General features: G+C 36.6%; 1 protein-coding gene across 1 annotated transcript in view; it reads right to left on the bottom strand.

The window, feature by feature from the left end:
• LOC133530852 (putative serine protease K12H4.7) overlaps window positions 1-24,765 on the bottom strand; it is a 66,576-nt gene that overhangs the window by 10,027 nt on the left and 31,784 nt on the right. The window contains exons 4-8 of the mRNA XM_061868909.1: window positions 18,358-18,468; window positions 17,524-17,657; window positions 15,895-16,033; window positions 13,127-13,272; window positions 12,205-12,333 (exon numbers count right to left, since the gene is read on the bottom strand). Coding sequence (XP_061724893.1) covers window positions 12,205-12,333; window positions 13,127-13,272; window positions 15,895-16,033; window positions 17,524-17,657; window positions 18,358-18,468 — 659 coding nt within the window. The remainder of the gene's footprint in view (window positions 1-12,204; window positions 12,334-13,126; window positions 13,273-15,894; window positions 16,034-17,523; window positions 17,658-18,357; window positions 18,469-24,765) is intronic.

Raw genomic sequence — 24,765 nt, 5'->3', positions numbered from 1 at the left:
TTCGTCTTTGCGACATTTTACATGAAAATGTTTTTGGTGCGATTGATTATTCTATTAAAGTTAGTCTAGACTGAAGAATATTGGTAATAACATCAAACAACTTTATTAGATACGTATAATGTTTACTCTGCGCCATATAATGAGGTTCGACGAATCTAATTTTGGCTTTTGCAAACATGTTTACCGTACTCGTTTAATAACTTAGGAATTGACTTGAGACCTGTAATTATATTTAACTTTAGCTTTATGTATTCAATATATTTGTTTTTATTTATTTTACATGGAGAACCAACAGCTATAACTATGCTAATAACGACACAAATAGTGACACAGAGCCAATTATAGGATCTCACATATAGCAATATTTAATATTAAGTTAAATAACATGCACTATTTTACATGGGCACATGCAATAATATCTTGACAACGTTATGAATATCAAATATCAAACATTTATTCAGCAAATAGGCCACAGGGGCACTTTTACATGTCCATTTTTACAAACAATAAATTAAAAAAAAAAAACAATTACAAATATCGAATCTATGAAATAATAAATACTTTATTAGAGACTAGCTGTGCCCGCGGCTCCGCCCGCGTGGTATTCGGTCTGTGTCAGTAACCGGCTCATTCACCGCTAATTTCTCTGCCTCTCCCCTGGAGGTGGAACTTGAAGTAAAGTTGACAGATGGATACGCTAGAGGACTGTAGTCTAGATAAAATATTTTACAATTAGGTACCACCTAATAAAACTACACTCCAAAATCAATTGTTATTTTTTTCAAATTCGTCCTTATTCAAATTTTTGACGTGATTTAAACGACATAGAGTAGTAGGTGTATATCGGACAATACAGTTCCACTTTTGTATTTTTTTTTACGTTCTTGACTGTACCTATCCAAATCAGTCTAAGCATGAAAAGGTAAGAAATATACCCATAGAAATCCATACTTCTGAACACTATCGAATTTAGGTGTAATACCTATTAGGTAGTTAGAAGTAGGATTAGAGGAAAGGAGAATACTCGTAGATATCAAAAACTTGAGGCCGAGTATTTACATTTTGTTTACAGTTATGTTTATGTATGCACAACTAAATGTATACATATAATTATATCTACAGTTACATACTAATAAGTAGGTATGTAATAGTATATTTACATAACATTGACATTTTACAATATTTATTTGTACACCAAATTGCGAGTCTCCCCGGCGAGCATCAGCACGAATAGCTCCGTGCAGCTGGTAACGCGCGAGCACGCCACGTAGAGCTGCACGTGCGAGAAGGCGAAGCAGACGCTCACGGAGAACTTTAGGCGCTTGAAGTGGAACGGGAAATTGCTCAGGATAAGGGGGATGCGCGGGATGAACACGACTTCTGCGGCGCCACACCCCGTCAGGATCTGCACCTCAATGAGGTTTCGCTGCAGCTGCACTACTTTTAGCTGGGTTCCGTTGCATAACTTCGGAGGCGACAAATTCCGAAGAAGCATGATTGGAACTCCAACTTTCAGGGTAAATGTGTGTGCTGGGAGTCCTGAAGCACTCAATGAGCTAAGGAACTAAGGAACTCTACCGAGTATGTTGTGACATTGCCTTCATCCAAGACAGTGTTGATGAAATTATATACTGCATGTTCACCTTCTATTTCCGCCTGTTCATTTTTCTGCGTGAGCATGGACCGTTCCTCTATGGGCGTGAGTATGGATCTCTCACAAACCCAAGAATGGCTCAGGTCTCCGTACATGCTACGAATGAGGTTTTCAATGGATGGAACGATCCTGCATAACGTCTCTGGTAGTTGTGGCTACGCCTAAAATCACGTTCGTCGCTATAGTTTCGTAACCTCAATGCGTTGCGAGACTTTCGTGAAAGGTTCGCTTTTTTTCGGGAAGGCATTTTCAGTTTTTAGTTCTTATGGCATTTTAACGCGTATAAAATGCGAGTCCCAAATCGTTTGACATTTACACCGCAAGCATCAGAGATTTTTTTCTTCATTATACCCACTTTCGTAGCCATTATTAAGTGCTTAAAAGAGGCGATACGTATGAATATGGTTACGATAAAATTACGATTAGGTATACATCAGGTACATTCATGACGGAGAAAATATTTTTTTAAATAATTATGCAGTTATACGCGTGTTGATATGTGTGTTGATTTTGCCACTACTTAACTATGTAAGTAAACTCATTTTTAACCGACTTCAAGATTTCAAAAGGAGGAGAATCGAGGGAACTCTTCAAATATGAAAGTCATACATATAATGATTTTTGTATTTTCTTTAACAAATCTAGCATTTACATTTAAAAAAGTGACATTATTCATGAAGTGGAACTGCTGATGATGATCAGAATGGAACTCTTCAACGATACACAGTACACGTTTGGCGATTTGTCCTCTTCGCTGTGTTTGTTAAGTAAATTAGATTTTCAAGACAAATTTTTGTCAAGTTCGAGTTCTGACGATGGGGGTCCATGAGGAATCGAGGAAACTCTTCAAATGTGAAAGGCATACATATAGTGATTTTTGTATTTTCATCAACAAATCAAGTATTTACATTTATAGAAGTGACATTTGATGAAGTGGAACTGTTCATGATGAACAGAATGGAACTCTTCAACGATGCATAGTTCACGTTTGGCAATTTGTTCTCTGTGCATGTTTGTCAAGCAGTTAGGTTTTCAAGACACATTTTTATATTTCTATCCTATTTAGTTTTTTTAATAATTATCTAGTGCTTTATTTCATGCATGGTGTGAAATAATTTATCTTAAATACAGTCGAATACCCTATTTCGGGTATCTTACCAGTCAACCATAGGGCAAATCTGAAATGTGTCAAGGTGGGTGCAGTGACAAAAAAAAACATGTTACCTCCTTTTCTACATAATTAGGCGTAGGACGCTGTCTTTTTAATTTAATTGTATGAAATCAAAAATCAACAATAATCGTTCGTTTAATTTCGTTGTATTATTACATCAACACAATTGAAATTGAATTGATATCCGTACGAGGGGGGTACTTTAGAGTTAATTTGGCAAAATCCTTCCTCGGTGGCTTAATTTCAGCACCATATCTGTTAGTTTAGCAGGGTACTCGATACTCGTAGCACATATTTGTTGTAAAAGTTTGCACCTCCTTCCTAAGTAGCGCCATAAGATTCAGGTGCAAACTTAACTCATTCGAGTGTAGTGGCTACCCCCCCTTCTAGGGGTTGAATTTTTATAGCCTATAACTTTGCCGGGCATTTTCTCGACAGATTAGTAAAGTTTGCATCAAAATCCGTTCAGCCGTTTTCACGTGATGCGAGGTCAAATAAACAGACAAACAGAGAAACAGACAAACAGACAAAAATTCTAAAAACTGTTGGAACGTGTTCTGTTAACGATCCTTAGTATCCCCAGCCTACTTTTTTTCGAATATCTTCCATGTACAGACTTTCGACCCCCTTCAGCTTTATTATATGTATAGATAGATGTATACTGTCTCTAAATGTCAAATTACACAAAAAAAAACTATGATAAAAAAATAAAACCATAAAATACTAAAATTCTTTAGAGATGTATAAGTCTCTAAGTGTCAGAGATAAAATATAAAAATATAAAATAAAATATAAAAGTATTAAATAACTACTAAAACTGATTACTTACTTACTTTCGACGTTATTATTTTGTAATTTCCTTCTGTTTATTTTATATTAACCTTATAGATTTCGCGACGTTTGGATAATATGCCACGCTCTAAATAAATATACGGTCATTTGAACCTTGTGTATTGATTCTTAAGATTACAATTAGCGTTTGTATGTTAGTCTGTAAGGTATGTAATTAATTACGTATTTATGGGGCTTTGTTGCCTGACAAAATGATTTTTGATTTGCTTTTGCCGTCCGTGTCATCCATGTGTAGTCCATCTTTCAGGCGTACAAATTAGCACTGAATCTACAATTCAGAATCCCCCCCCCCTACTGCGTGCTGAAGCATTATTACGTAGGCTGCAGCCTGCGATCATTGGTGCGTGGTTACCTACTGAATATAGTCTTGTTAAATACCTACAGAAATTGACAGAAGTGTGTTCCAAGAGATTATGTTACCTAGGATAGAAAGAGCAATATAGGTACATACATGCATACACAGAAGCAAGAGCGTTTTCTAATCCGATATCACATATCGGAAGACCCTTGGAGAAAGATAAGATAGCCCTATGGCATAAGTCCTATTATTTTTGCAATAACTCTTTCGTTTAAAACAGTATTCATTTATTGAATAAATAAATAAAATCCCTTTTTTCATTTTACTTCTCCGCGGTCGCATCCGACATCCGATATCGCATCGCATCGAACAATGTGAAAACGCTCTAAATATAACTTGTAACAGGTACATTAAAACATCTCCAGTACTTTAAGTAAGTGAGTCACATAGGTACACTATCTATAATAATTAAGAAGAGTTAAAACAAATTTTTATTATGACTTAAAATTTTGAACAGTTGGATCGATTAGGTATTTTGAGGGTTAGAAATAATATAAAAACAATCAATAATATATCAATGGAATGGAAGCATTATCTAAAGTATGGACAATGTACAACTTCCAGGTGACTAAACAATTCACCAAGGATTGTATTGCATGCACATTTTACTTCTAAGCAATATCTAAACAAATCTACATATAATAAATAAATAATTACGCTGAGCCTACGTACTGGCACAAATGAATGCCCTTTTGGGCCAGTAATTTTCAATTCACAAAGTAAATCATATCCCAGTACTCTCAAGTGGAAAGCCAACAACAAACAAACAATCGAACAAACAACAGAAACATTGGAATTATTCCGCCGGTTAGCGCCAACTTTTATTTATCTGGTCAGAGTTGGATGTTTTGGAATTTTGGAGTTTGAAATGTGTTCATATTTAGGCGGAAATGTATTTTTTGATGTAAATGTATTGTGATACGTAAGTATTAGGTACTATAGTAAACACCCCTATAATGGTACAGGCACCAGTAATGGGATTATAAAGACAAATCCTGTAAAACAAGTATTTACCATTAGTTTCTAATCGCTGGCAACATTTTACCATAAACAAGAACCAAAGAGCTGAAGCAACTTTAAGGTCTTTAAGTTTTCATTGATATTTGTTAGTATGAAAATGAATGGCGTTATACATCCCATGACTGGAGCAAAATACCACAGTTTTAATTGGTTAATAATATTACAACCAATTGCAGTAGGTTTCATTAAATACAATAAAACATAAAGGACGAATTGGACATTCAACTTTTAAAGCGTAAAGCGGTAAATATTTTACAGGTGTTGGTGAAATATCAAAAATACTCAAATTTTTCTCTTAACTGTCCCATGATTGGTGCCGTTAATATATAGTTTGACCACTTTTTAGTAGCTTTAAAGTTGGTTGGTGGTTGGTTGGGGGTTTTAAGTTGGTTTTTATCAAATCTATCAAACATTTTTTTATTAAGTATAAGATAATTACTACAAAATTGGACTAGCAATGTGAAAGTTACAGAAAATTCTCAAAATTTCCGCAATTTCTGGAAACTTTCATGAGAAGATTCTTTTTTGCATCCACACACAGTTAAATTGACAATTTAATTAGATTGTGCGAAAATTTATCCCGTCTGGGTTGGCCTTCGTACATTGCCAAAACATTTATCTAATCACAATTGTTTTATCCTATAATAATAATATGTTTGTCGTTATTACTGTGAGATTGTACAATTTTTAAAATAACTACGAACATTTCTAAAATACCTTTATGTACTTAAAGTGACATTTGAACTGGCCGCGAGGCAGTAGCGCCCCTAGCGGGGAAAACTCGCCGTATCCCGTATTGCATACTTTTTGCATAATTTCGATATGAATAACACTGGCCCAAACTATGGCAACATTTGTGCATATTGACTTGTCAATCTAGTCCGCCTAATTATGGAGCCGACGTTAGGTACTACCGAGAACCCGAGATTTTATAAATACGTTATATACAATTCATATCATTTGTAAAATTATTGTCATTTTCCCAAACACATCTATTAATATACTTTATTCTAATAATATACTTCTGGCAATGGAATGATTTTCTCTATTTGTTCAATCAAAGCGAATAATTTAATTTCACGCGTTTGCTTTAAGCCTACTATAAATTTAATGAAATTCTCATTGTAGAGTCCTATTTACGTAGGCGCGGTAATCGCTTCGCTTACAGAGGCTGAGTCGAAGGCTTAGCTGAAATAATCGGCATCAAAAGTAACATACGATTATCACCAGTAATATATGATCACGCGCCATATTGCGGAATTTCATTAGAACTAAATTTTTCATACTAAACTGAACTGTCACCCTATACATGAGAATAACAGTGCCCTCTTGACAATGATCATATATTTCTGGTCGGGCTTTACCTATAGTTGAGTCGCTCGCGGAACAATACGACCACGCGAGCCTTGACTCGTAATATCATGTCATGAAAGGTTAGATTTGACAAATCTACGCGTCATCGTGAATGACACGAAATACAGGTGGAGTTATTTATGAACTCTAGTCAAAAACAAAAGAGATGGCGGGAGGACCTCGACGCTTTTTGCAGCGACTGGCGGGAACATGCACCAAACCGTGATGGGAGAGGTGGAGTGATGGGCGTGAAAGGGCCTTTGTCCAGCAGTGGGACATAAAATAGGCTACAAAAAAAAACCAGGCTTCTATTGTTATTCTTGTTCGTTGACTTATACTTAACCTAAATCGTAGCCAAAATAAATAATTACGAAGACGTAATTCCACGTGACTGTAACGTCAGTACAAATTCAGGGCGCGTTCAGGGTACTGTTGCGGCTGCCGCGATACTGCAGTGCGTCGGGCATGTTCGCCGACGCGCATGTGGATGGTTTCCACGCGACGCTGCGCAAGCGCTGCGCCGCGACGCTCCGAAGGGTGCGCGACAGCCGCCACAGTCTCCTGGCCGTCGTGGCAGGGAGATGGGACAGTGCATTAATTAGGCACTGGACCTCCCAACATCTTAGTTTAGGTACTAACATAGTAATTTAAGTATATTTGTAACTAACAAAATATGGATTGTGTCGTCCGAAATAAATGTTTTTTTTTTAATTCTTTCGAGTGTTCTTACATTAATTAAGCAAATTTAAGTGTCTGTATGTCTGTCGGAACCCTACAGGTAGATATCTGGATACTTAAAAATGCTTAATTAATGTAAGAACACATGAAAGAATTGGTAACTGACGTTACAGTCTCGTGGAATTACCCGGAGAAGGTTACGTTACACTGGTTCTGCTGACACTCGGCCGCGCACGCAATGGCAGTAACCGGCCAGTCCACAATGACTGCTCCGGTCAACAAATTAATTAAACTTACCGTCACACGAGCTAGGTTTCATTATTACAGTAACTAGTAATAAATTAGTTTGCCGAGAGCATTGCGTTTTGGGTGCAAATTAAAATCAAATAGAAAATATCATAGGTATAGGCACTGACCTATCACACATAGACAGTTAGTCTTCATAAGGCTAATCTGCCAAAAGTGAAGCCGAAATTCGATCGATGTGTGCGTGCGACGCTCGTGTCTTACGCTCAGCGACACACACATATAAACAAAAATGGGTTGCCAGAGTTCATTTATTCCCCTTAAAGTAGATGGATTTTAACCACATCCTTGAAATGAATGAAATGAATTTATTTTACAAATGTGCACAGATAATAGCTGGTAGAATTGACTTTGGAATAATGATTTTAAATGATAAATATTTAATGACGATCATTTGGATTTGATTTGGTTTGATTTTATTTGACTAATATTTTCTTCGGGTTGGTGTGGTGAAAAGTTTTGTGTTTCACTTGGGGCAAAATTTGTTTAACTCTCGTAACTTGAAACCCTCGCAACGCTCAAGATTCCATTTTTCGACATTTTGGATCTTTATTTAGCTCGAGTAGCAATATTAGCACGAGCGGTTAAACAACAACTTTTCCACTTGTAAAACAAATAACTATTTATCGTCAGTACTAGTAATTGTACCTGCAGGCCTAGCCAAGGTGGCAATCGCTATTGCTTCGAACAACGAAACGCTTTGTGTCTCTCTATCAGTCTTCCATATAAGTGCGACAGTGACAGTTGCGTTTCGTTTTTACAGACCTTAACTGTAACACCTGTGTTCCACAAATAAAATTTACTTTACTTGCTCATCAAAATGGCGAGAGCATATTCGACTATGTTTAGTCGGTTTCCATATTGCATCGTTCCTATTTAATCTAATTTTTTCCGTCCATCTCGCAGACAGAAGCGGATCAGTCGGAAATCTAAAATGAATATCACACAAAATAAAAATATGAATTTAAACTGTAATTTTATAAAAGACAAAACATAATTTGAAATAAAAGAATGAAAAACTAAAAAAGAATATTTTCTATAGTCATACAAGGAACTTAAAGTAAGCATATTAATTTTATCAATGTAATCGTCATGCCTCATTTGGAGGAAAAAAGATTCATATCACCTGGCAACATTTATAAGTAATGGCGGCTGACGAAAATTTGGATTTTTGTATTTACAATTACGTAAAAATATCACATTAAACTGGACACTTACGCGTGAAATGTTATATCAGGCGGTTTGTTTTTATTCACTGATGTGTTGTGACACCAATTCACCGCACAAACAACCATCTTTCTTGTATTTTTTAATTTATAACCGGGAGGTGTACACAAACCAACTCGACCTTGAGTACTGCGAGGGCCGTTCGGATACGATGACACGAGGGCGACATAATGTCGTACTCGAAATGGCTTCACTAGGGATGTACAGACTAGGCATCTAGGCTAGTTATAATTCAAACAAGTCCGCACACTTTGCCGCATACGAAGCGTCGTCGTAGCGTACCTAGCGTATGAGATTTCTGTTGTTATTACGACAGACGTAAAAAACAAAACTTCTGACATTATCATAAAAAAATCTTCTTCATCTGACGAGAAAGTAAGATCGTTGATACATCCGTGAAGACATTTGACGTCAGTGACGCTATCATTTTAACTTCACTTATTAAAACTTACTTACGCGACGCTTGGTGCCCAGTACCCCTAGTGTAATAAAATTCGATTTCCAAACGTGACGTACGCGTTTGCGTTTAGCCTCATTTTGTATTGGATTTCGAAAGAGCGCGCCAAGCGGGACGTTTTGGAACCTCAAAATCCTATACAAAATGAGACTTAACGCAAACGCGTTCGTCACGTTATGATGTCGATCAAAGTTACACTAGGGGTACTGAACTGTATGCGGCTCGTAGGTACCCGTTATGTTTTTACGATACGCTACGCTTGCGCGACGTTTACGCGACGCGTACGCTTACGCTCCGTGGGCTGAGGGCCTTGGACGGTCACATGGTTAGTGACAATGAGTAGTAATGTGCCTATTTATAAATAAATACATATTTGGGGACAATCTTACATAAATCAACCTAGCCCCCAAACTAAGCCAAGCTTGTTCTATGGGTACTAGGCGACAATATACATACGTAAGTATATAGATAAATACATACTTATATACATAGAAAACATGACCCATGACTGAGGAACAAATATCTGTTTTCATCACACAAATAAATGCCCTTATCGCAGGGGCGTATTTACCCTAGGGCCAAGCGTGGCCTTAAATGAAATACACTATCATTACTATTCATTACTTAATAGGGCGGCGAATTTTATTGGTCCGTGGCGCCTAATATTTAAATGCGCCTCTGCCTTTGGGCATGGGATTCGAACCCGGGACCATCGGCTGTAGGCAGGGTCCCACTAGGCCAGACCGGTCGTCAGACGTACAGTCAGCATCAAAAGTAGCGGATCAAATAACGCTTCATAAGTATCTACCTTCTGTAACAGCTTAACAAAAAGTGATCTCTTTAATATAGAACAACTAAGACTGTAAAAGATATACTTTGGAACGCCAATTCTAGAAATTTATCTATATTTGGAAAAGTTATCCCGAATATCAGATACTTTTGGCGCGTTGTTTCATCCGCTACTTTTGATGCTGACTGTACTAGTTCAATAAACGAGCTACTCTTTTTAATTATAAAACATCTAAACGGTTTACTACTATGAAGTTTGCACGAAAGACGCGACAGTGAAAACACCTCCTTTTGTATTGTATTGTATTGTAGTACGGGCGATTTTCCGCAACTCGACGACTGGCGTCTATTTTGCGTACATCCTCCTTTTAATAACGCGTTTTTGTATTTTTTTAAATAATGTATGACATAAAAGCATACCTACATACATGTTCAACTTGTTTTTCCGTTGATTAAATTCCTAGTAATTTTAATAATACAACTTACGCGAGACACAGGCATATTAAATCATCGGGCGCGGAGAGCTGCAGCCGGTCCGCCAAAGCGAGCTCCCGATGACACTCCTCGATATGGAGGTACATGTCGAGCGATTTTCGACTTAAAATATACGAATGACCCGTTGTAATATAAATTCCTAGTAAAAATATACGAGATTGAATGTATATGTAAATCTTGAAAGAAACTCCAACAACAAAATTGAATCTGTCAAAATATTATTAACCTGTTCTTTATTTCAAAATATACTGATTTTGCAGCATGAATAATAACTTGCCAAGCTCGCTGCTACATATCCATTTTACTTATTTCTCGAGAAATATATTAATATTTCTAGCGTAAATGCCTTTCGCAAATCAATCTTTTACCTTTAAATCCATCAAAACATGACCCGTGATCTTTCTAAACTGTCTTACAGATGACGGTTCAAGATATCCTGGTTTTTTATTAAAGCGAAATCGCATAGCTTGCGAATTTTTCAATATTGATGGACAAAACGAAAACAAGGATTGCATTTTAAAAATCGTAGTTCAGCGTTAAGCGATTCTGTTCAGTATTTACAAGGGAACAAAGTGTATTTTTGAGTTTTATGGAAATTTTGCATTTAGTGGGGTAGTGTTTTCTAGGTTATTGGGTGTTTGAGCGATATTGCTCGTAGTTTACTTTATTTGAAGGCGGATTTTTGGTGCATGAAGTCTTTTCGTAACAAAGCGTTCGTTCGAGCATCGAGATTTATAAATTAGTTTTTTTGAGTTTTGCGCTCCAAAACTTTAATAATTGCAATCATACGACAGTATCTCGCACGCGACATAGACTACTTATCCCTTTTTAATTCATATAGTAAGGAAAAGACGGGTAGTCTACATCTCGCGCAGGAGATACTGTCCTGGAGCACTCGTGCAAAGCCGACTGACGTGGTTAAAACTGCCGCAAAGTTCAAAAAATGTATGTAATACGTCTGCTAAATGACCTGTAGGCCAAGACAGCCATTAGGTCTCACAAATTATAATCTATAAGGCGTCACGGTAGACTTTCGGCTTTCGGCTGGATCAATTGGGTGATAATCATTTAGAATGTCGTATTCACATTGACCAGCCCTTCAGACAGTACAGTACGGTCGATTACAAAAGTACTTCACCTATTCGTAAACATCAAAGTGGATCAATAATTCATAGCAGAGATATACGAATGATTTATATCATCATATAAACGTAAACGATGGACACGTTAAAACAAACGCATGGATAAATCAGGTGATCCGTCTGCTCGTTTGCCTCCTGTACCATAAAAAAAAAATCGAGTTAATTTTTACCTCGAAATTAATGCGCCTTTACTTTGATACTGATGAGTCACTAGGTACGTATATCTTAACGCGACTGGACTATACTCGACAGCTCAAGATCGAAATATGAAAGAAATCGAGGAAAAAAGGAAGAATAAGTCTTAAAACACTTAGGGCCACTTGCACCATACCACTAACTCCGGGTTAACCGGTTAAACCATTAAACTAGTGTCAAATTGCCATGGTAACTAACTAACCATGATAACTCCAGGTTTAATCGGTTATCCCCGGGTTAGTGATTGGTGCAAGTGGCTCTTAGTTCACAAAATGAACATCATTTCCAATATGACTTGAAACTCCGGTAGCCGTTTAAGAAGTGTTGTTTATACAACACTTACGGTAAATGTCGCTAGGGGCGCCTCCTAAGGCGCATTGTGGTGAAAATATTCGCTATCCTCGGGAGAAGTCTCGGTAGCTCAGCTGGCAGAGCATTCTCGCCCGAGACAATGAATTTATTTACTTTCAATTTATTTCTAAGCTTAGAATTAACATGTCTACTTACTGACTGACTGCGGGGCATCATAACTAGTGTTCGTGTGTTGCTCTACTATGACGGAGTAGCGGCTCTCGATGCAGGGTTGCGTCCAAGGTTGGCTGGTGATCCAGTTGGCTAGGCGTTGGACGGGATCCTCTGCGAAGAAAAAGCTGTATTAAGACCCATTTGTATCCAAAAAACCGTCCCTAAAAAAAAACATTCGCTTTGAGATCTGAGACAGACCTGTGTGATTACTGATTATGATTAATCCTAGTCTTATCTCACGAGACGCCTATTTGACTTGACAATTGTCACTTGACAATGACAATATTCTGAAAATGTCTGGGTCGGTAAGCAAGGATGGCCCCTAACGTCAATGTTTACGTGTTGGACCAGCAATTTACGGTGAATTATCATTGTCACGTGACATATGTCAGCGTGGTGATACAGCAATTATCACCTGACAGTGAACATTTGCCAGTCAAAACATCACGACAGTACCTAGACCTAGCGTAAATACATCTTTACTTGTTGGCCTAGAAATGTACGGTAAATTGTCATTGTCAGGTGACAATGGGCACCATGGTGAAACAAGAGCCTGATTGTAAGCGTCATTAAGGCTCAGTGGCTCAGTTACGGCCTGTTCAGTATTTATAGTAGTCGTTTATTCGATAACAATACAAAATTGTGTTGGAAAATGCACTTTTATAGTTACCATACAATTTTAAGACCACAATTATTACTATACATATTTTTATACACATTAAAATTAATTTTAGGAATAAAAAACGTTTACAAAAATATATAATAACCTAGGGAAGAGCGGTGCCTCCCAACACAAGCATTTTTTTTGTTTATCGGGCGGCTCCATCCCCTGCATCATAAAAATGTATATTATTATATAACAAGTTATTGTTAATACACTATGTAAAGTGATGGATAGACTTACCAACAGAGGAGTCGGTTAAAACAGCGCAAGCATCAGGTATGTCTCCAGGAGTGGCGTATTGCACCAAATACGCGAAAGTTTCCGTGATGCCGAACCAGAAGAACGTGGCCATGTCTAAGGGAGTAGGCTGGATTGTCGAACATGTGCTGTGGGTGAAAGAAAAGTGAAATTTAAAAAAAAAACCACCTTAGACACATTGGTATCGTGATCTGCCGCGGCAAGTGGAGTCATATCATATTCGCTCGGGAAATGACTGTGACGCCTTATGGGACACGTTAGTTATCTGACAGCTGTCAAATAATATGAAGATTTATTGAAAAAGTCGACTTTTCATTACATGCGTTGTGTTCGCTTATATTTCCTCAACCACTCACTTTGCGCATTGCCAATACAAACATTGCTATACTTAGCTGTCCTGCGTTTTCAGTGTATAAATCGCTTTAAATTAAAAGATTGTACACCGTTTTTTTTTTTTCCGTTAATTTCAAGGGTGCATTCTTGAGCTTAAATTAAGCCACTTTCTCAAAGACACCGGTATTCTAATTAAGTCCATTTCCGAGATAATCAATAATTTATTTTTATCTTATAAGGCCCTCACGAGCGTGTACACTTGCCTTATGGCCTGTTTACATATTGATTAGTGTTTAGTACGAGTGTGTACATTTGCTACTAAACATAAATACTATCTCGGACGATTGATGTTCGAAATGACATTGATATGTCATAGTTTTCAGTCGTTTGGTTGAATGTAATGCCCGTGTTACAACAATGCTATATGCAACATTTAATTACTTTTTATGAAAATAAAAAACCTTTTTTTTTACAATCTATGCCGTTTAGTTTCCTTAAACGTACCCATACCCCTGAGTTAACGGAATTCAATAAAAACACGGTGTATAGATCGTGTAATTCACGAAGACGCGTGGCTTGATTCGTGATATCATGTAATTTGAAATCTACGCGTCATCGTGGATGACACGAACTTTAAACTTCAAAGTTAATAAAAGCAACCTATAACAATGTCGTTAACAATGGAAATTCGGTGTAAATGTAAACCCAATAATATGAAAGAAAACAATGAAGTTTAAAATAGATTTATATCTATTTTAGACCCAATTGTCTTCTTTCATTTCACTAGCACCTTTGAAATTTAATAACGCTCTTGAATATTATTAACTAGTGGAATATACAGAATGATTCATGAGACGTGAGCAGGACCAAGCCTACACAATAAGTAAATGTTAATGAATCGTTCACCGTCATATTTAAGTAAAACAATCAGGTTTTTGTCTGTTATCTAACTTTTTTTAAGGACAAATTTGATGATAAAACCTCTTTAACCGTTATGACAGCAGTTTGATTATAAAGAAAATAACATACTACACTAGAGTGAGATTGTGATACGATTTTTAAAAAGTAACCAGACTCCGATGACATTCAATTTGTCATTTGTTATGGATGAAACAAAGAGGGTGACAATAAATGTCATACTTAAAATATATAAAACTTTTTTGAACAAAAAAAATTAAATTGACGTTAATCTCAATAATACTGGTACGAAACAGTTGCTTATAACTTACTGAATACGCATGCTTGATCCTGTTCACGTCTACTGAATCATCATCACTTGGGGAACAAAAAAGTAGGCGTACCATTTAAAAGTTATTTGTGGGTAGAAACGGAGTATTAGGTTAAAATACGTCGGTATAACTAAAGGCTACCTACGGAAGTTAAAAATACACAGTCTAATTAGGTAAAAATGCTCTGTGGGTTGAAGACTCAGTATAAAAAAGCTTAGAGGTTTAATTAAACTGATTACGGAATTAAAACAATTATTGTTATTTATTTTTAATTAATTCCTGTATTCGTCCTGATTTTTGGTCTATCATTAACGATATAAATGAATAAGATAAAGTAGGAAGATTAATAAGGTAAGATTTAAATCGGGTCTTTCGCGATTTTTTTTGTTACCTTTATTTCTGATGTTTCGATTTCGACGCAGGTTTCACTGGTTGGCATCGCGAAGAACAGGTTAAGTTAGGTTAGGTTAGAGGCGAGATTCCAAAAAATAACCGTAGACATTGATTTATTTTGTAAAAAAAAAGTCAGTGAAACCTGCGAGGAAACGTTGGAAAATAAATTAGCGATAGACCCGGTTTAAATATGTTTTAATATGTGTTCAAAACGTGAAAGTTTTAAATGGTATGATTACGGTATTTTATAATAAAATGTACGGGGCCAAGACAAAAATATCTGCCTTTTTTACTTAAATATAATTAATCATATATTTCGGGAATATCATTACGTCCTCCTAACCACTAACACTCAGAAAAACTGGGTCAATAAATACAAAAGTCTGACTCGTGAAGGATTTGAACCTCCGCCCTCCGATGGTCAAGTTTTGCTGTATATCGGCGCTCTAACCTACTGAGCTAACGAGTCGGTGCTGCTCCTGACGAAAACAGCGATTATATGGCGCGAAATGACGTCATTAGTGTGAAGCTCTTGGCAAGGTCGTGAATCAGAGCGGTAAATAAAAATATTGACGTATAAAAACTATTTTGAGGACTGAGTCAGCAAAAGGTCAACGGAAAAGGACAGACTTAGTCCACTAGGTATTGAAGACCATCCATATTTTTTTTAAACTCGATCATTACAATATATCTATGGTATGGTATGGTTGTACAATGAACGGCAAATTATCATTGTCAGTTGACAATTGTCATATAGGTGACAGCAACACAGACTTGAGGATAATCAATACTTACTTGAATAAACTAGATATATTAGCAGGGCCGTCCGTTGTGGCAAGTTGCTCGACAATACGCTCGACAGCTTGCTCGACGGTTGTTAAGCATGCTTCACTGCCTTGGCTGCGTATCGCTTCTGCTATCACCTCTAGGTATTCTGAAAATTATTAAAAGAAATTTAAACAATATTCAGCATTGATTTGTTATTATATCTGGTAATAGTAGGTAATTAGTCAGACCTCGAGTACTTGTCAGGTTTTTAAGTAGTAAGGAAAAGGATTGATATATTAGTTCTCTATTCATTATAGTGCCTTGTCTCTTCACTGAGTTTCGATTTAGAAACATGTGTACAGAACTTCGAGCAACACCGGCTTCCAACGTACAGAAGGTTATGTACTTAGCATAATTTCTGAAATCAAATATACTAAGTACGAAATTCCTATAGACAGAACATTGAAAATCAAAAACTCAAATGTATGAAATTTTTAATCATGCATTTTTTTTTATATACTACGTCGGTGGCAAACAAGCATACGGCCTGCCTGATGGTAAGCAGTATCCGTAGCCTATGTCCTAATTAGGGATGAATATTCCGGAAAACATCAATTGTTTTTTTTGAGAATTTTACCAAATTTCGTTTTTTTTTCAATTTTTTTCCTGTTTTATTCAGAAAAATTAAATACGTCACACACAATGCAACTGATGAGTGATGACGGTGTCAAATATATAAAATGCCAGAAACTAACACATTAGACGTGCAACCTTAACCTTCCTGTTAGATTCCCAATTAAATTCATATGGAAAAATACAGAAGTTTAAAAAAAACTTGTTTTTTCGGCTTTATTCTTTTTTTCCGAACTATTGTAACTGAAATTTGCATTGTTTTTTCGAAAGAAACTTGAAAAAAACGAGTTGTTTGGAAATTTTCCCGTATTTTTCCGAGTTTTTTCAACTCTAGTCCTAATATAGTTTTAATCGAACGATCTCATTTTCGAAAATCAATATTCCTTTGTACAAAATGCTTATGACAATACCTGCTTTGAAAGTCAATAATTATGTCTACTGCTCAAAATAGCTACGTATAAAAAGCTTAATGACAGTACTTTGAGACTCAATATTTCCGAGAATATTTAATTCTTACCCTGAGTCGCCTGAGCCCTACCCTAAACCGTCCAGAAATAGGTTCCGTCTATGTAAGTTTTAGTAAAAGAAATAAGTTATGGTATTAAATAAAATAATCAGTTTTGTACGTTACACTCTTCAGTTAAACGTATGAAACAGGACAAACGTAGGACAAATGTCGTTAGAAATTTCGTAATTTATACATTTTAAACTTAGGTCAACTGGACGTAGGGAAAAAGGTCGTTAATATTTTCGTACTCTAGCAGTATTGTACTTTGGACATTTAAAAAGAGGTTGATTAACCGTAGGACATGCAACTTTAGGAATTTCGTACATTAGACATTTAAATTTTCGAGGTTCTGTCTTTAGGAATTTTTCGAATTTAAGATATTTGATTTTAGAAATTATGATACATACCCGCACAAAAACAAAGATAGCTCTTTACTTCATTTGGAATTATCAACGGTGAGATGAGGCGGTAACACAAACTAAATGTGAGATGAATATATTGATGTAGGCACCTACCGGGGAAGTCTTCCTGAGCGTGCAACGGTCCACTGTCGGAGAAGGCGGCATCTATGAGATGTGGATACCCCAGTTTCATCCACGTAGCCATGCTGCCCGCGTAGGAGCAGCCCACTAAGCCAACCGAGCCATTCCTGTTGACACATAGCTTAGTCATCTTATAGCGCCATCCATAATTGCAGATCGGCTGGACTGCCCCTATATGTCACTGTGTAAGTGTTCACGTACGGGGGCCAGACATTTACAAGCCAATTTTATGTATTTTAATTTAATTCATAATTAATTTATACTTAATTTTAATTTCTATTTTAATTGTAATTACCTAACATTGTGTGGACTATTGTTGTCTGTGAATAAATCAGTGATATGAATGATAAATAAATATTATAGGACATTATTACACTAATTGACTAAAATCCCACAGTAAGCTCAATAAGGCTTGTGTTTTGGGTATTTAGACAACGATATATGCCTACAATAAATATATATATTTAAATAAAATATTATTAGGTTTTTTTTCCGACGGTTGGGTTTCTTAACATCAGCTTGTATTTCGACAAAGGCCTCCTCTAAAGATTTCCATTTCTCTCTATCTCTTGCGAGTCTCGTCCATCCTCGGCCGTCCGTCTATAACACCCATTCTACACCCACACCCAACAACACCCATAACTTAGGAACAAATATCCGTGCTCATCACACAAAATCCTTGCCAGGATTTAAACCCGGGGCCATCGGCTTAATAGGCAGGGCCACTACCCATTAGGCCATACCGGTCGTCGAATGATATGATAATATTGATTATTTTACCTATCTACTGTAGCTGTATTAACCTACTTGTAACGTCCATTTTCGAAGGAGTCGCTCTTGACGTGCTGGATGAACTGAGCAAGATCCCCCAAAGCCTGGTCCACGGTCAGGTACCGCAGGTCTTCCACGCTGGTATCCCTGTTAACAAATAAAATTCTTAATACAATTTAAAACGTTGGTCACCGTAAGTAGTGTACGTGGATTTCGATGCCTAAAGATTATGCACACGGAGCATAAGGACCCTTTACTTGGCATGGAACGCCACATACTTTCTGTACTTCTTTTTAACAGATTTCATTAAAAATATCACTGTAATATTCACCTACCAACGTACAAACGTTATACATTTTCTTTTCCATTTGTGTTACATACCTATATAATATATTTAAATTAAATTAATTAATGAAAATAGGTAAAAAAATTTTTTTTATAATTATTCGTGCATGTATTGTTTTCTATTGGAAATAAAATGCTAAATTATTAATTAATATTTTATTTATTACATGGAAAAAATTATATATAGACATAGTACGTAATATATAACTGTAGTATATTTAACTGTGTTTTCTACTTATCTATGTACTACTTAATGTGAATGTAAAATTATAATATCTAGTTTTCTATATTTACGATATAGTATTCCTCCTTAAATGAAAATGAAAAATGATTTATTTAGGTATCAAAATTGCAGCTTATTACACAGTAGAAAAGTATTACATTTTTAGAAGCATTCTATTGTTGGAAAGCCTAGGAATAGTGTCCTGAGCCCTAAACTAGGTAAACCTGTCTTATAGGGATCAGCATAAATAAATAACTTAAATATTCCAGCAAAACATTAATTAACTTTCTCATTTCATGCAATTCATGTCGATTGTTTCCTTTAAAGAAGTTTCATTTAAATACAAATTATAACAGATAAGACAATCTTCCATTTTGCGCTTGCATATCCCGCTAAAGCTTATCTGCAAGAGTATCTGCTTGTTGAGCATGCACCCACTTTGGAGATAACCTCTATATCGCTTCTTGAGACAAAATCGGTGCTGCAGAGTTGCAACTAAGAATGGGGGTATTTCAGAAATGAAGAATATTTTTGAATAATCGTTAAGTATATTTGTTGTTACGGGATATTTTTAAAGTAAATTTAGATGCAATTTTGATTAATTCCGTATTTCAGTTATGTATTAGAGTATAAGGTTGCCTAGTCGACCACAGGCTGCTCAAGTTAGCTGCTGTAGATAATTGATTTACCTATTTGTAACTGCATGTCACAGCGACAGACAGCTGTAATCGAAACAACGAGTGAAGAGTGTTGCACGGAGTGGGAGAGCGAGTTAACGAAACATAGAATGCAAAAACATTCCAGCAAGTTTCTGGGAACTTACACGAGAATTTAAAGTAAGTTTCAGAAAAATTGTAGAGGGCATTTTTCATAAAAAGTATTATTTTTAATATGATTATATTGCCTTGTATTGAAATGAAAATATTTTTTTCAGGCAACTAGTGGCCCATAAATAAATACCTTAAAACTAACATAAATATTATAACAATATATCTGGAAACTAGACACTACAAATCACATTATGGTTGCGATGCATTACGCAACCAACGCACCCTTCGGCCAAAATTCCTCCTCCAACAACAACAACAATACAACGCATTTTTTTTTGGGTTTGTTATGGGAGTTTAAAGGTCAAGTTCCTCTATCATATCCCTTGATTGACGCCGGGATGTTCCGAAGGGACATCCCGGGGGAAACAACGCATTATAACAATGTACGTACGCTGGTGCAACGTATTGTAGTAACGCTAACTGGCGCGGACGCAGTGGTGTTATATGTACCATAATTAATTAATTATGATACAAGTACCATTTTTCAAGCCTGCGTATCATGTAAAATTTGAGGGATGTTCATACATGTTGTTCATTTTACACGGTAAATTCTTGGACATTTGTATGGGGAATCATATTTTTTTCTCGACCTTCCATTAAGTATCATATTTTTTTGCAAATTTGTATCATAACTTTGATGTTGGCATCTAACATCACTGCGTGCGCCCGCTCCGTGTACCCGCGCCAGCTGGCGGACGCCCTCTGCACTAAAGTCAAGCCAAAAACATTACGATTACTGGAAGCTAGACGACGATATAATATCTCGACGCTATGGATAAATAGCCTGAATTAATTTTACTATCCCTTCTCAAGGTAATAACTACTCTGTTCTCATGCTTTTAGGTTGAAAGTTGCCCATAAAGAATCGTGTTTATGATTCGTAAAAGTCTTTCGGGTGGATGGACACGATAAAGTTTGGGAAACGACCCTAATTCTTCCCATAACTTAGGCGCTGTCATAAAGTTTGGGGATCTTGTACTGTTTGTTTGTGTGTTTCGCTTCATTGGGTGCGTAGCCAATAAGCAGTAATGTGTGTGTGAATTTGAACATGAAAATAATATGTGACTTGAATAATATATTGGGTGTTTTAGTCAGTTCGGTTTTCATACAGCACTTTTTAAGGTTCCGTAGTCAACTAGGAACCCTTATAGTTTCGCCATGTCCGTCCGTCTGTCTGTCTGTCTGTCCGAGGCTTTGCTCCGTGGTCGTTAGTGCTAGAAAGCTGAAATTTGGCATGGATATATAAATCAATAAAGCCGACAAAGTCGTACAATAAAATCTAAAAATTTAATTTTTTTTAGGGTACCTGGTAAGTGGGGGTGAATTTTTTTTTGCTTCAACCCTACAGTGCGGGATATCGTTGGAAAGGTCTTTCAAAACGAACAGGGGTCTTCAACAAACATTTCTTGATAAAGTGAATATATTCGGAGATAATTGCTCCGAAAAAAAAAAATGTGTCTCCCCCCTCTAACTTTTCAACCATAGGTCCAAAAAATATGAAAAAAATCTTGGAAGTAGAGCTTAAGAAAGACATTAAATGAAAACTATAGCGGATATGATCAGTTTATCTGTTTTTGAGTTATCGCAAAAAGTTTCCCCTTCATAGTAAAAAGACGTACACCCACAGTTCATCCCTTGGTTAACAATCTACTATACTTTAAGCTCCAGTTTAGCTTATTGTGACGGAAGAGTAACTACGGAACCCTGCAATGAGCATGGCCCGACATGCTCTTGGCCGGTTTTTGATTATATATTTATTAAAGTATCACACATGCAGTGTTGTCTTACTTTCTACTGGAATTATTCAAAAATAAAAAGCTTGTAAAGTCTAACTAACTCTAACTGTGTAAATCATTTGTGATTGTTGAGTTAGAAAGGGACAAAATTTACAGAGATTTACTAAGTTTAGTGAATAAGGGGGTACATATTTAGAAGGATTCTACTACCAAAACAAATACAACTTCTCTTTGTTAGATTTGATGAAAGTAAAATACAACCTATCAAACTGGAGTCCAGAAAAAGGTCAAGGTTTTGGCCACATCTACTAGCAAAGTGCAAGTTCCAGGTGCAGGTGATTGGATGAGAACCTCGAGATTGGAAACAAATATTTATTATATTCTGTTTTTAGTATTTATTGTTATAGCGGCAACAGATATACATAATCTGTAAAAATTTCAACTGGCTAACTATCACAGTTCATGAGATACGGCCTAGTGACAGACGGACGGACGAACGGACGGACGGACAGCGGAGTCTCAGTAATAGGGTCCCGTTTGACTCTTTGGGTACATAACCCTAAAAAGAAAGAAACAAAGAAAGACGTACCCGGGTCCGAAAGATTTCCAAGAGGTTTCAGAAGCTTCTCCTTTGTACAACGCTAGCCGAATCAGAAACCCGTCACACATCACATGACCGTACTTTCATAAATAAACTTGTTAGTTCACTTCGCCAAGTCTGCCGAGTTTCCGAACTTGGCCGTAGTTTTTGCTGCAACTTGTTTTATTTAGTTCGTGACTTGAACAATGCTCTTCTTTTAGATTTGTCGTGTTTGCGTTGACTGTGGCATGAGTATTAAGAAGTTTAGTGCTTCCTTATTTTAGTCGTGAAGAAAGATACTTGAGGATTTTTTCAAGAGTATTTGGTTATTTGAATGGGAGTTTGCGCTGGCGGTTTAGCGGTAAGAGCGAACTTCCAATCCGGAGGTCGTGGGTTCAAACCCCGGCTCTTACCAAAGAGTTTTTCGGAACTTATGTACAAGATATTGATTGATATTTACCAGTCGCTTTTCGGTGGAGGAAAACATTGTAACGACTAATAGTATTAGTAGTAGTAAACTCTTTATTGTACAAAAATACATAATAAAAGGAACTTACAATTAGGAAAAGCTAAGTACAAAGGCGAACTTATCCCTTGAAGGGATCTCTTCCAGTTAAATTTGGAGTAAATGACAGGAGAGAGTGAGAAGAGGGTCACAAATGCAGCAACATGTACAACAAGGTACCAGAAAGTTGATACATACAAACTTTATAGGATAAACATACATATATTACACAAAAAAGTAATAGGGAAATTAAGCTAAACAAAAAAGAATGAAAAAAGTGGAAAATAATTAGTAATTATACACTAGGAAAGGAAAATTATTGAGCAGTCAGATAACCACAGCTTCTTCAACCTAACCTTGAGCGACGCAGCCGATTGTGCTTGTCTGAGCGGAATAGACAGCTCATTCCACAGTTTGGCTGCACGCACGAAAGATTTGTCGTATCCACGATTCACTAATCCCAATAAGGCCTAACTTACCCTCTGGGTTGGAAGGTCAGATGGCAGTCGCTTTCGTAAAACTAGTGTCTACGCCAATTCTGGGCATTAGTTGTCAAGCGGACCCCAGGCTTCCATGAGCCGTGGCAAAATGCGAGGAAGATGATAATGATGAATGGTTCAAGTTCAAAGTGGCCAAGATCAGCGTGTCTAGCCAAGATGACAATCGTACATCGAGAAACGAAATTAAATAATGTATCGTGACTATTTCCATACATTATTAAACTTTTGATTGGCGTTTTCTATAGACGATTGACATTTTGGCCTGATGTCACGAGAATCGGATTAAGCCAGACATTTTCAATATATCTTACACAAATCCACCTTCCCCTACAGTAAGCTCAATAAGGTTTGTGTTGGGGGTACTAGTCGACGATCATTATAATTGATAGATATAGACAAAAATTAAAATAAGCTATCAAGCCGATGGTACCGGGTCCGAATCACAGATATTTAGAAAGATAAAAAACTTTTTTCTTCTGATTATTACATGGCTCTAATGGCCGATATTATTAGTTTCAAGCATAATTTTAAAGAGCATATATGTTTTCATGTGAAAGCGGCCCTTCCACGAAATATTTACAGTATTTTTTTTATTGAGAGCCCTCATGTTAATTATTATTTCTCGTAATTTTCAGCTTCCTATCCCTGTTATTTTCTGAGCTATGATTTTTAATTTTCTTTATCCCTAAAAATTAAAAAAAATCCCACACTGGCTATGGCGGTTTACTTTAACTTTTGGTACGGTAATCAGAAGAGGTCATCTCTATATAGATTACCGTACCAAAAGTTTACGTAAGTAGTAATAAAAATAGAAACATGCACAAATAATTGGAACAAACATGCTTTGTCTTAAATTCCTAATGAATACAAAAATAACAAAGTATGAAAATGGGTCGAGCCATGTGATGGTGCGAAGATTAGGTGCTGGCTCAGCATAAAGCTGCGGAGACCCGCAGCGCTGGTATTCTACCAGAACCTAAAAGAGTAGTGACGCTAGAGGCGCTATTTGTTCCCGAGTCTTGGGTTTTTTTCTATGTATATACGAGTGGATATGACGTCCGACTTTCAATCCGGAGGTCGCGGGTTCAAATCCTGACTCGTACCAATGAGTTTTTCGGAACTTATGTACGAAATATCATTTGATATTTACCACTAGCTTTTCGGTGAAGGAAAACATCGTGAGGAAACCTGCATGCATCTGCGAGGAAATTCAAAGGTGTATGTGAAGTCCCCAATCCGCATTGGGCTAGCGTGGGGACTATAGCCCGAGCCCTCTCGCGCATGAGAGGAGGCCTGTGCCCAGCAGTGGGACTTATATAGGCTGAATTATTATTATTTTATACGTATATAGGTACCTATATCATCGCCTAGTACCACAAATTTTTCAACTACAAATAACATCGATTTCTCTCAAATTTGTACTGGATTATCCTGCTTTAAAATCTAGTTATATTTAGTTGTGTCAAACTCGCGTATCAGAACAGAATCAAAACTAAACTTGTATCTTCTGTGGTATTCTTCTTGTTTTGTAAGACCTATTTTTGTTTAGAAATACAGACACTCAATTTTACTGATTTCCCGCTCATTTTTCCTGGATTATCCTCCGTTAAATCCTAAAGTATCTCCACTTCATTATATTAGGGCTAAGCTCGTCTTACGATTACTGGCGCCGTAAATCTCCGTGATTTAGGACGCGCTCGCGTTACGCTTAAAGCCCTTATACAT

This window comes from Cydia pomonella, chromosome 24 (genome assembly GCF_033807575.1).
Source record: "Cydia pomonella isolate Wapato2018A chromosome 24, ilCydPomo1, whole genome shotgun sequence".
Taxonomy (NCBI): domain Eukaryota; kingdom Metazoa; phylum Arthropoda; class Insecta; order Lepidoptera; family Tortricidae; genus Cydia; species Cydia pomonella.
This window is presented reverse-complemented; position numbering and strand designations above follow the sequence as displayed.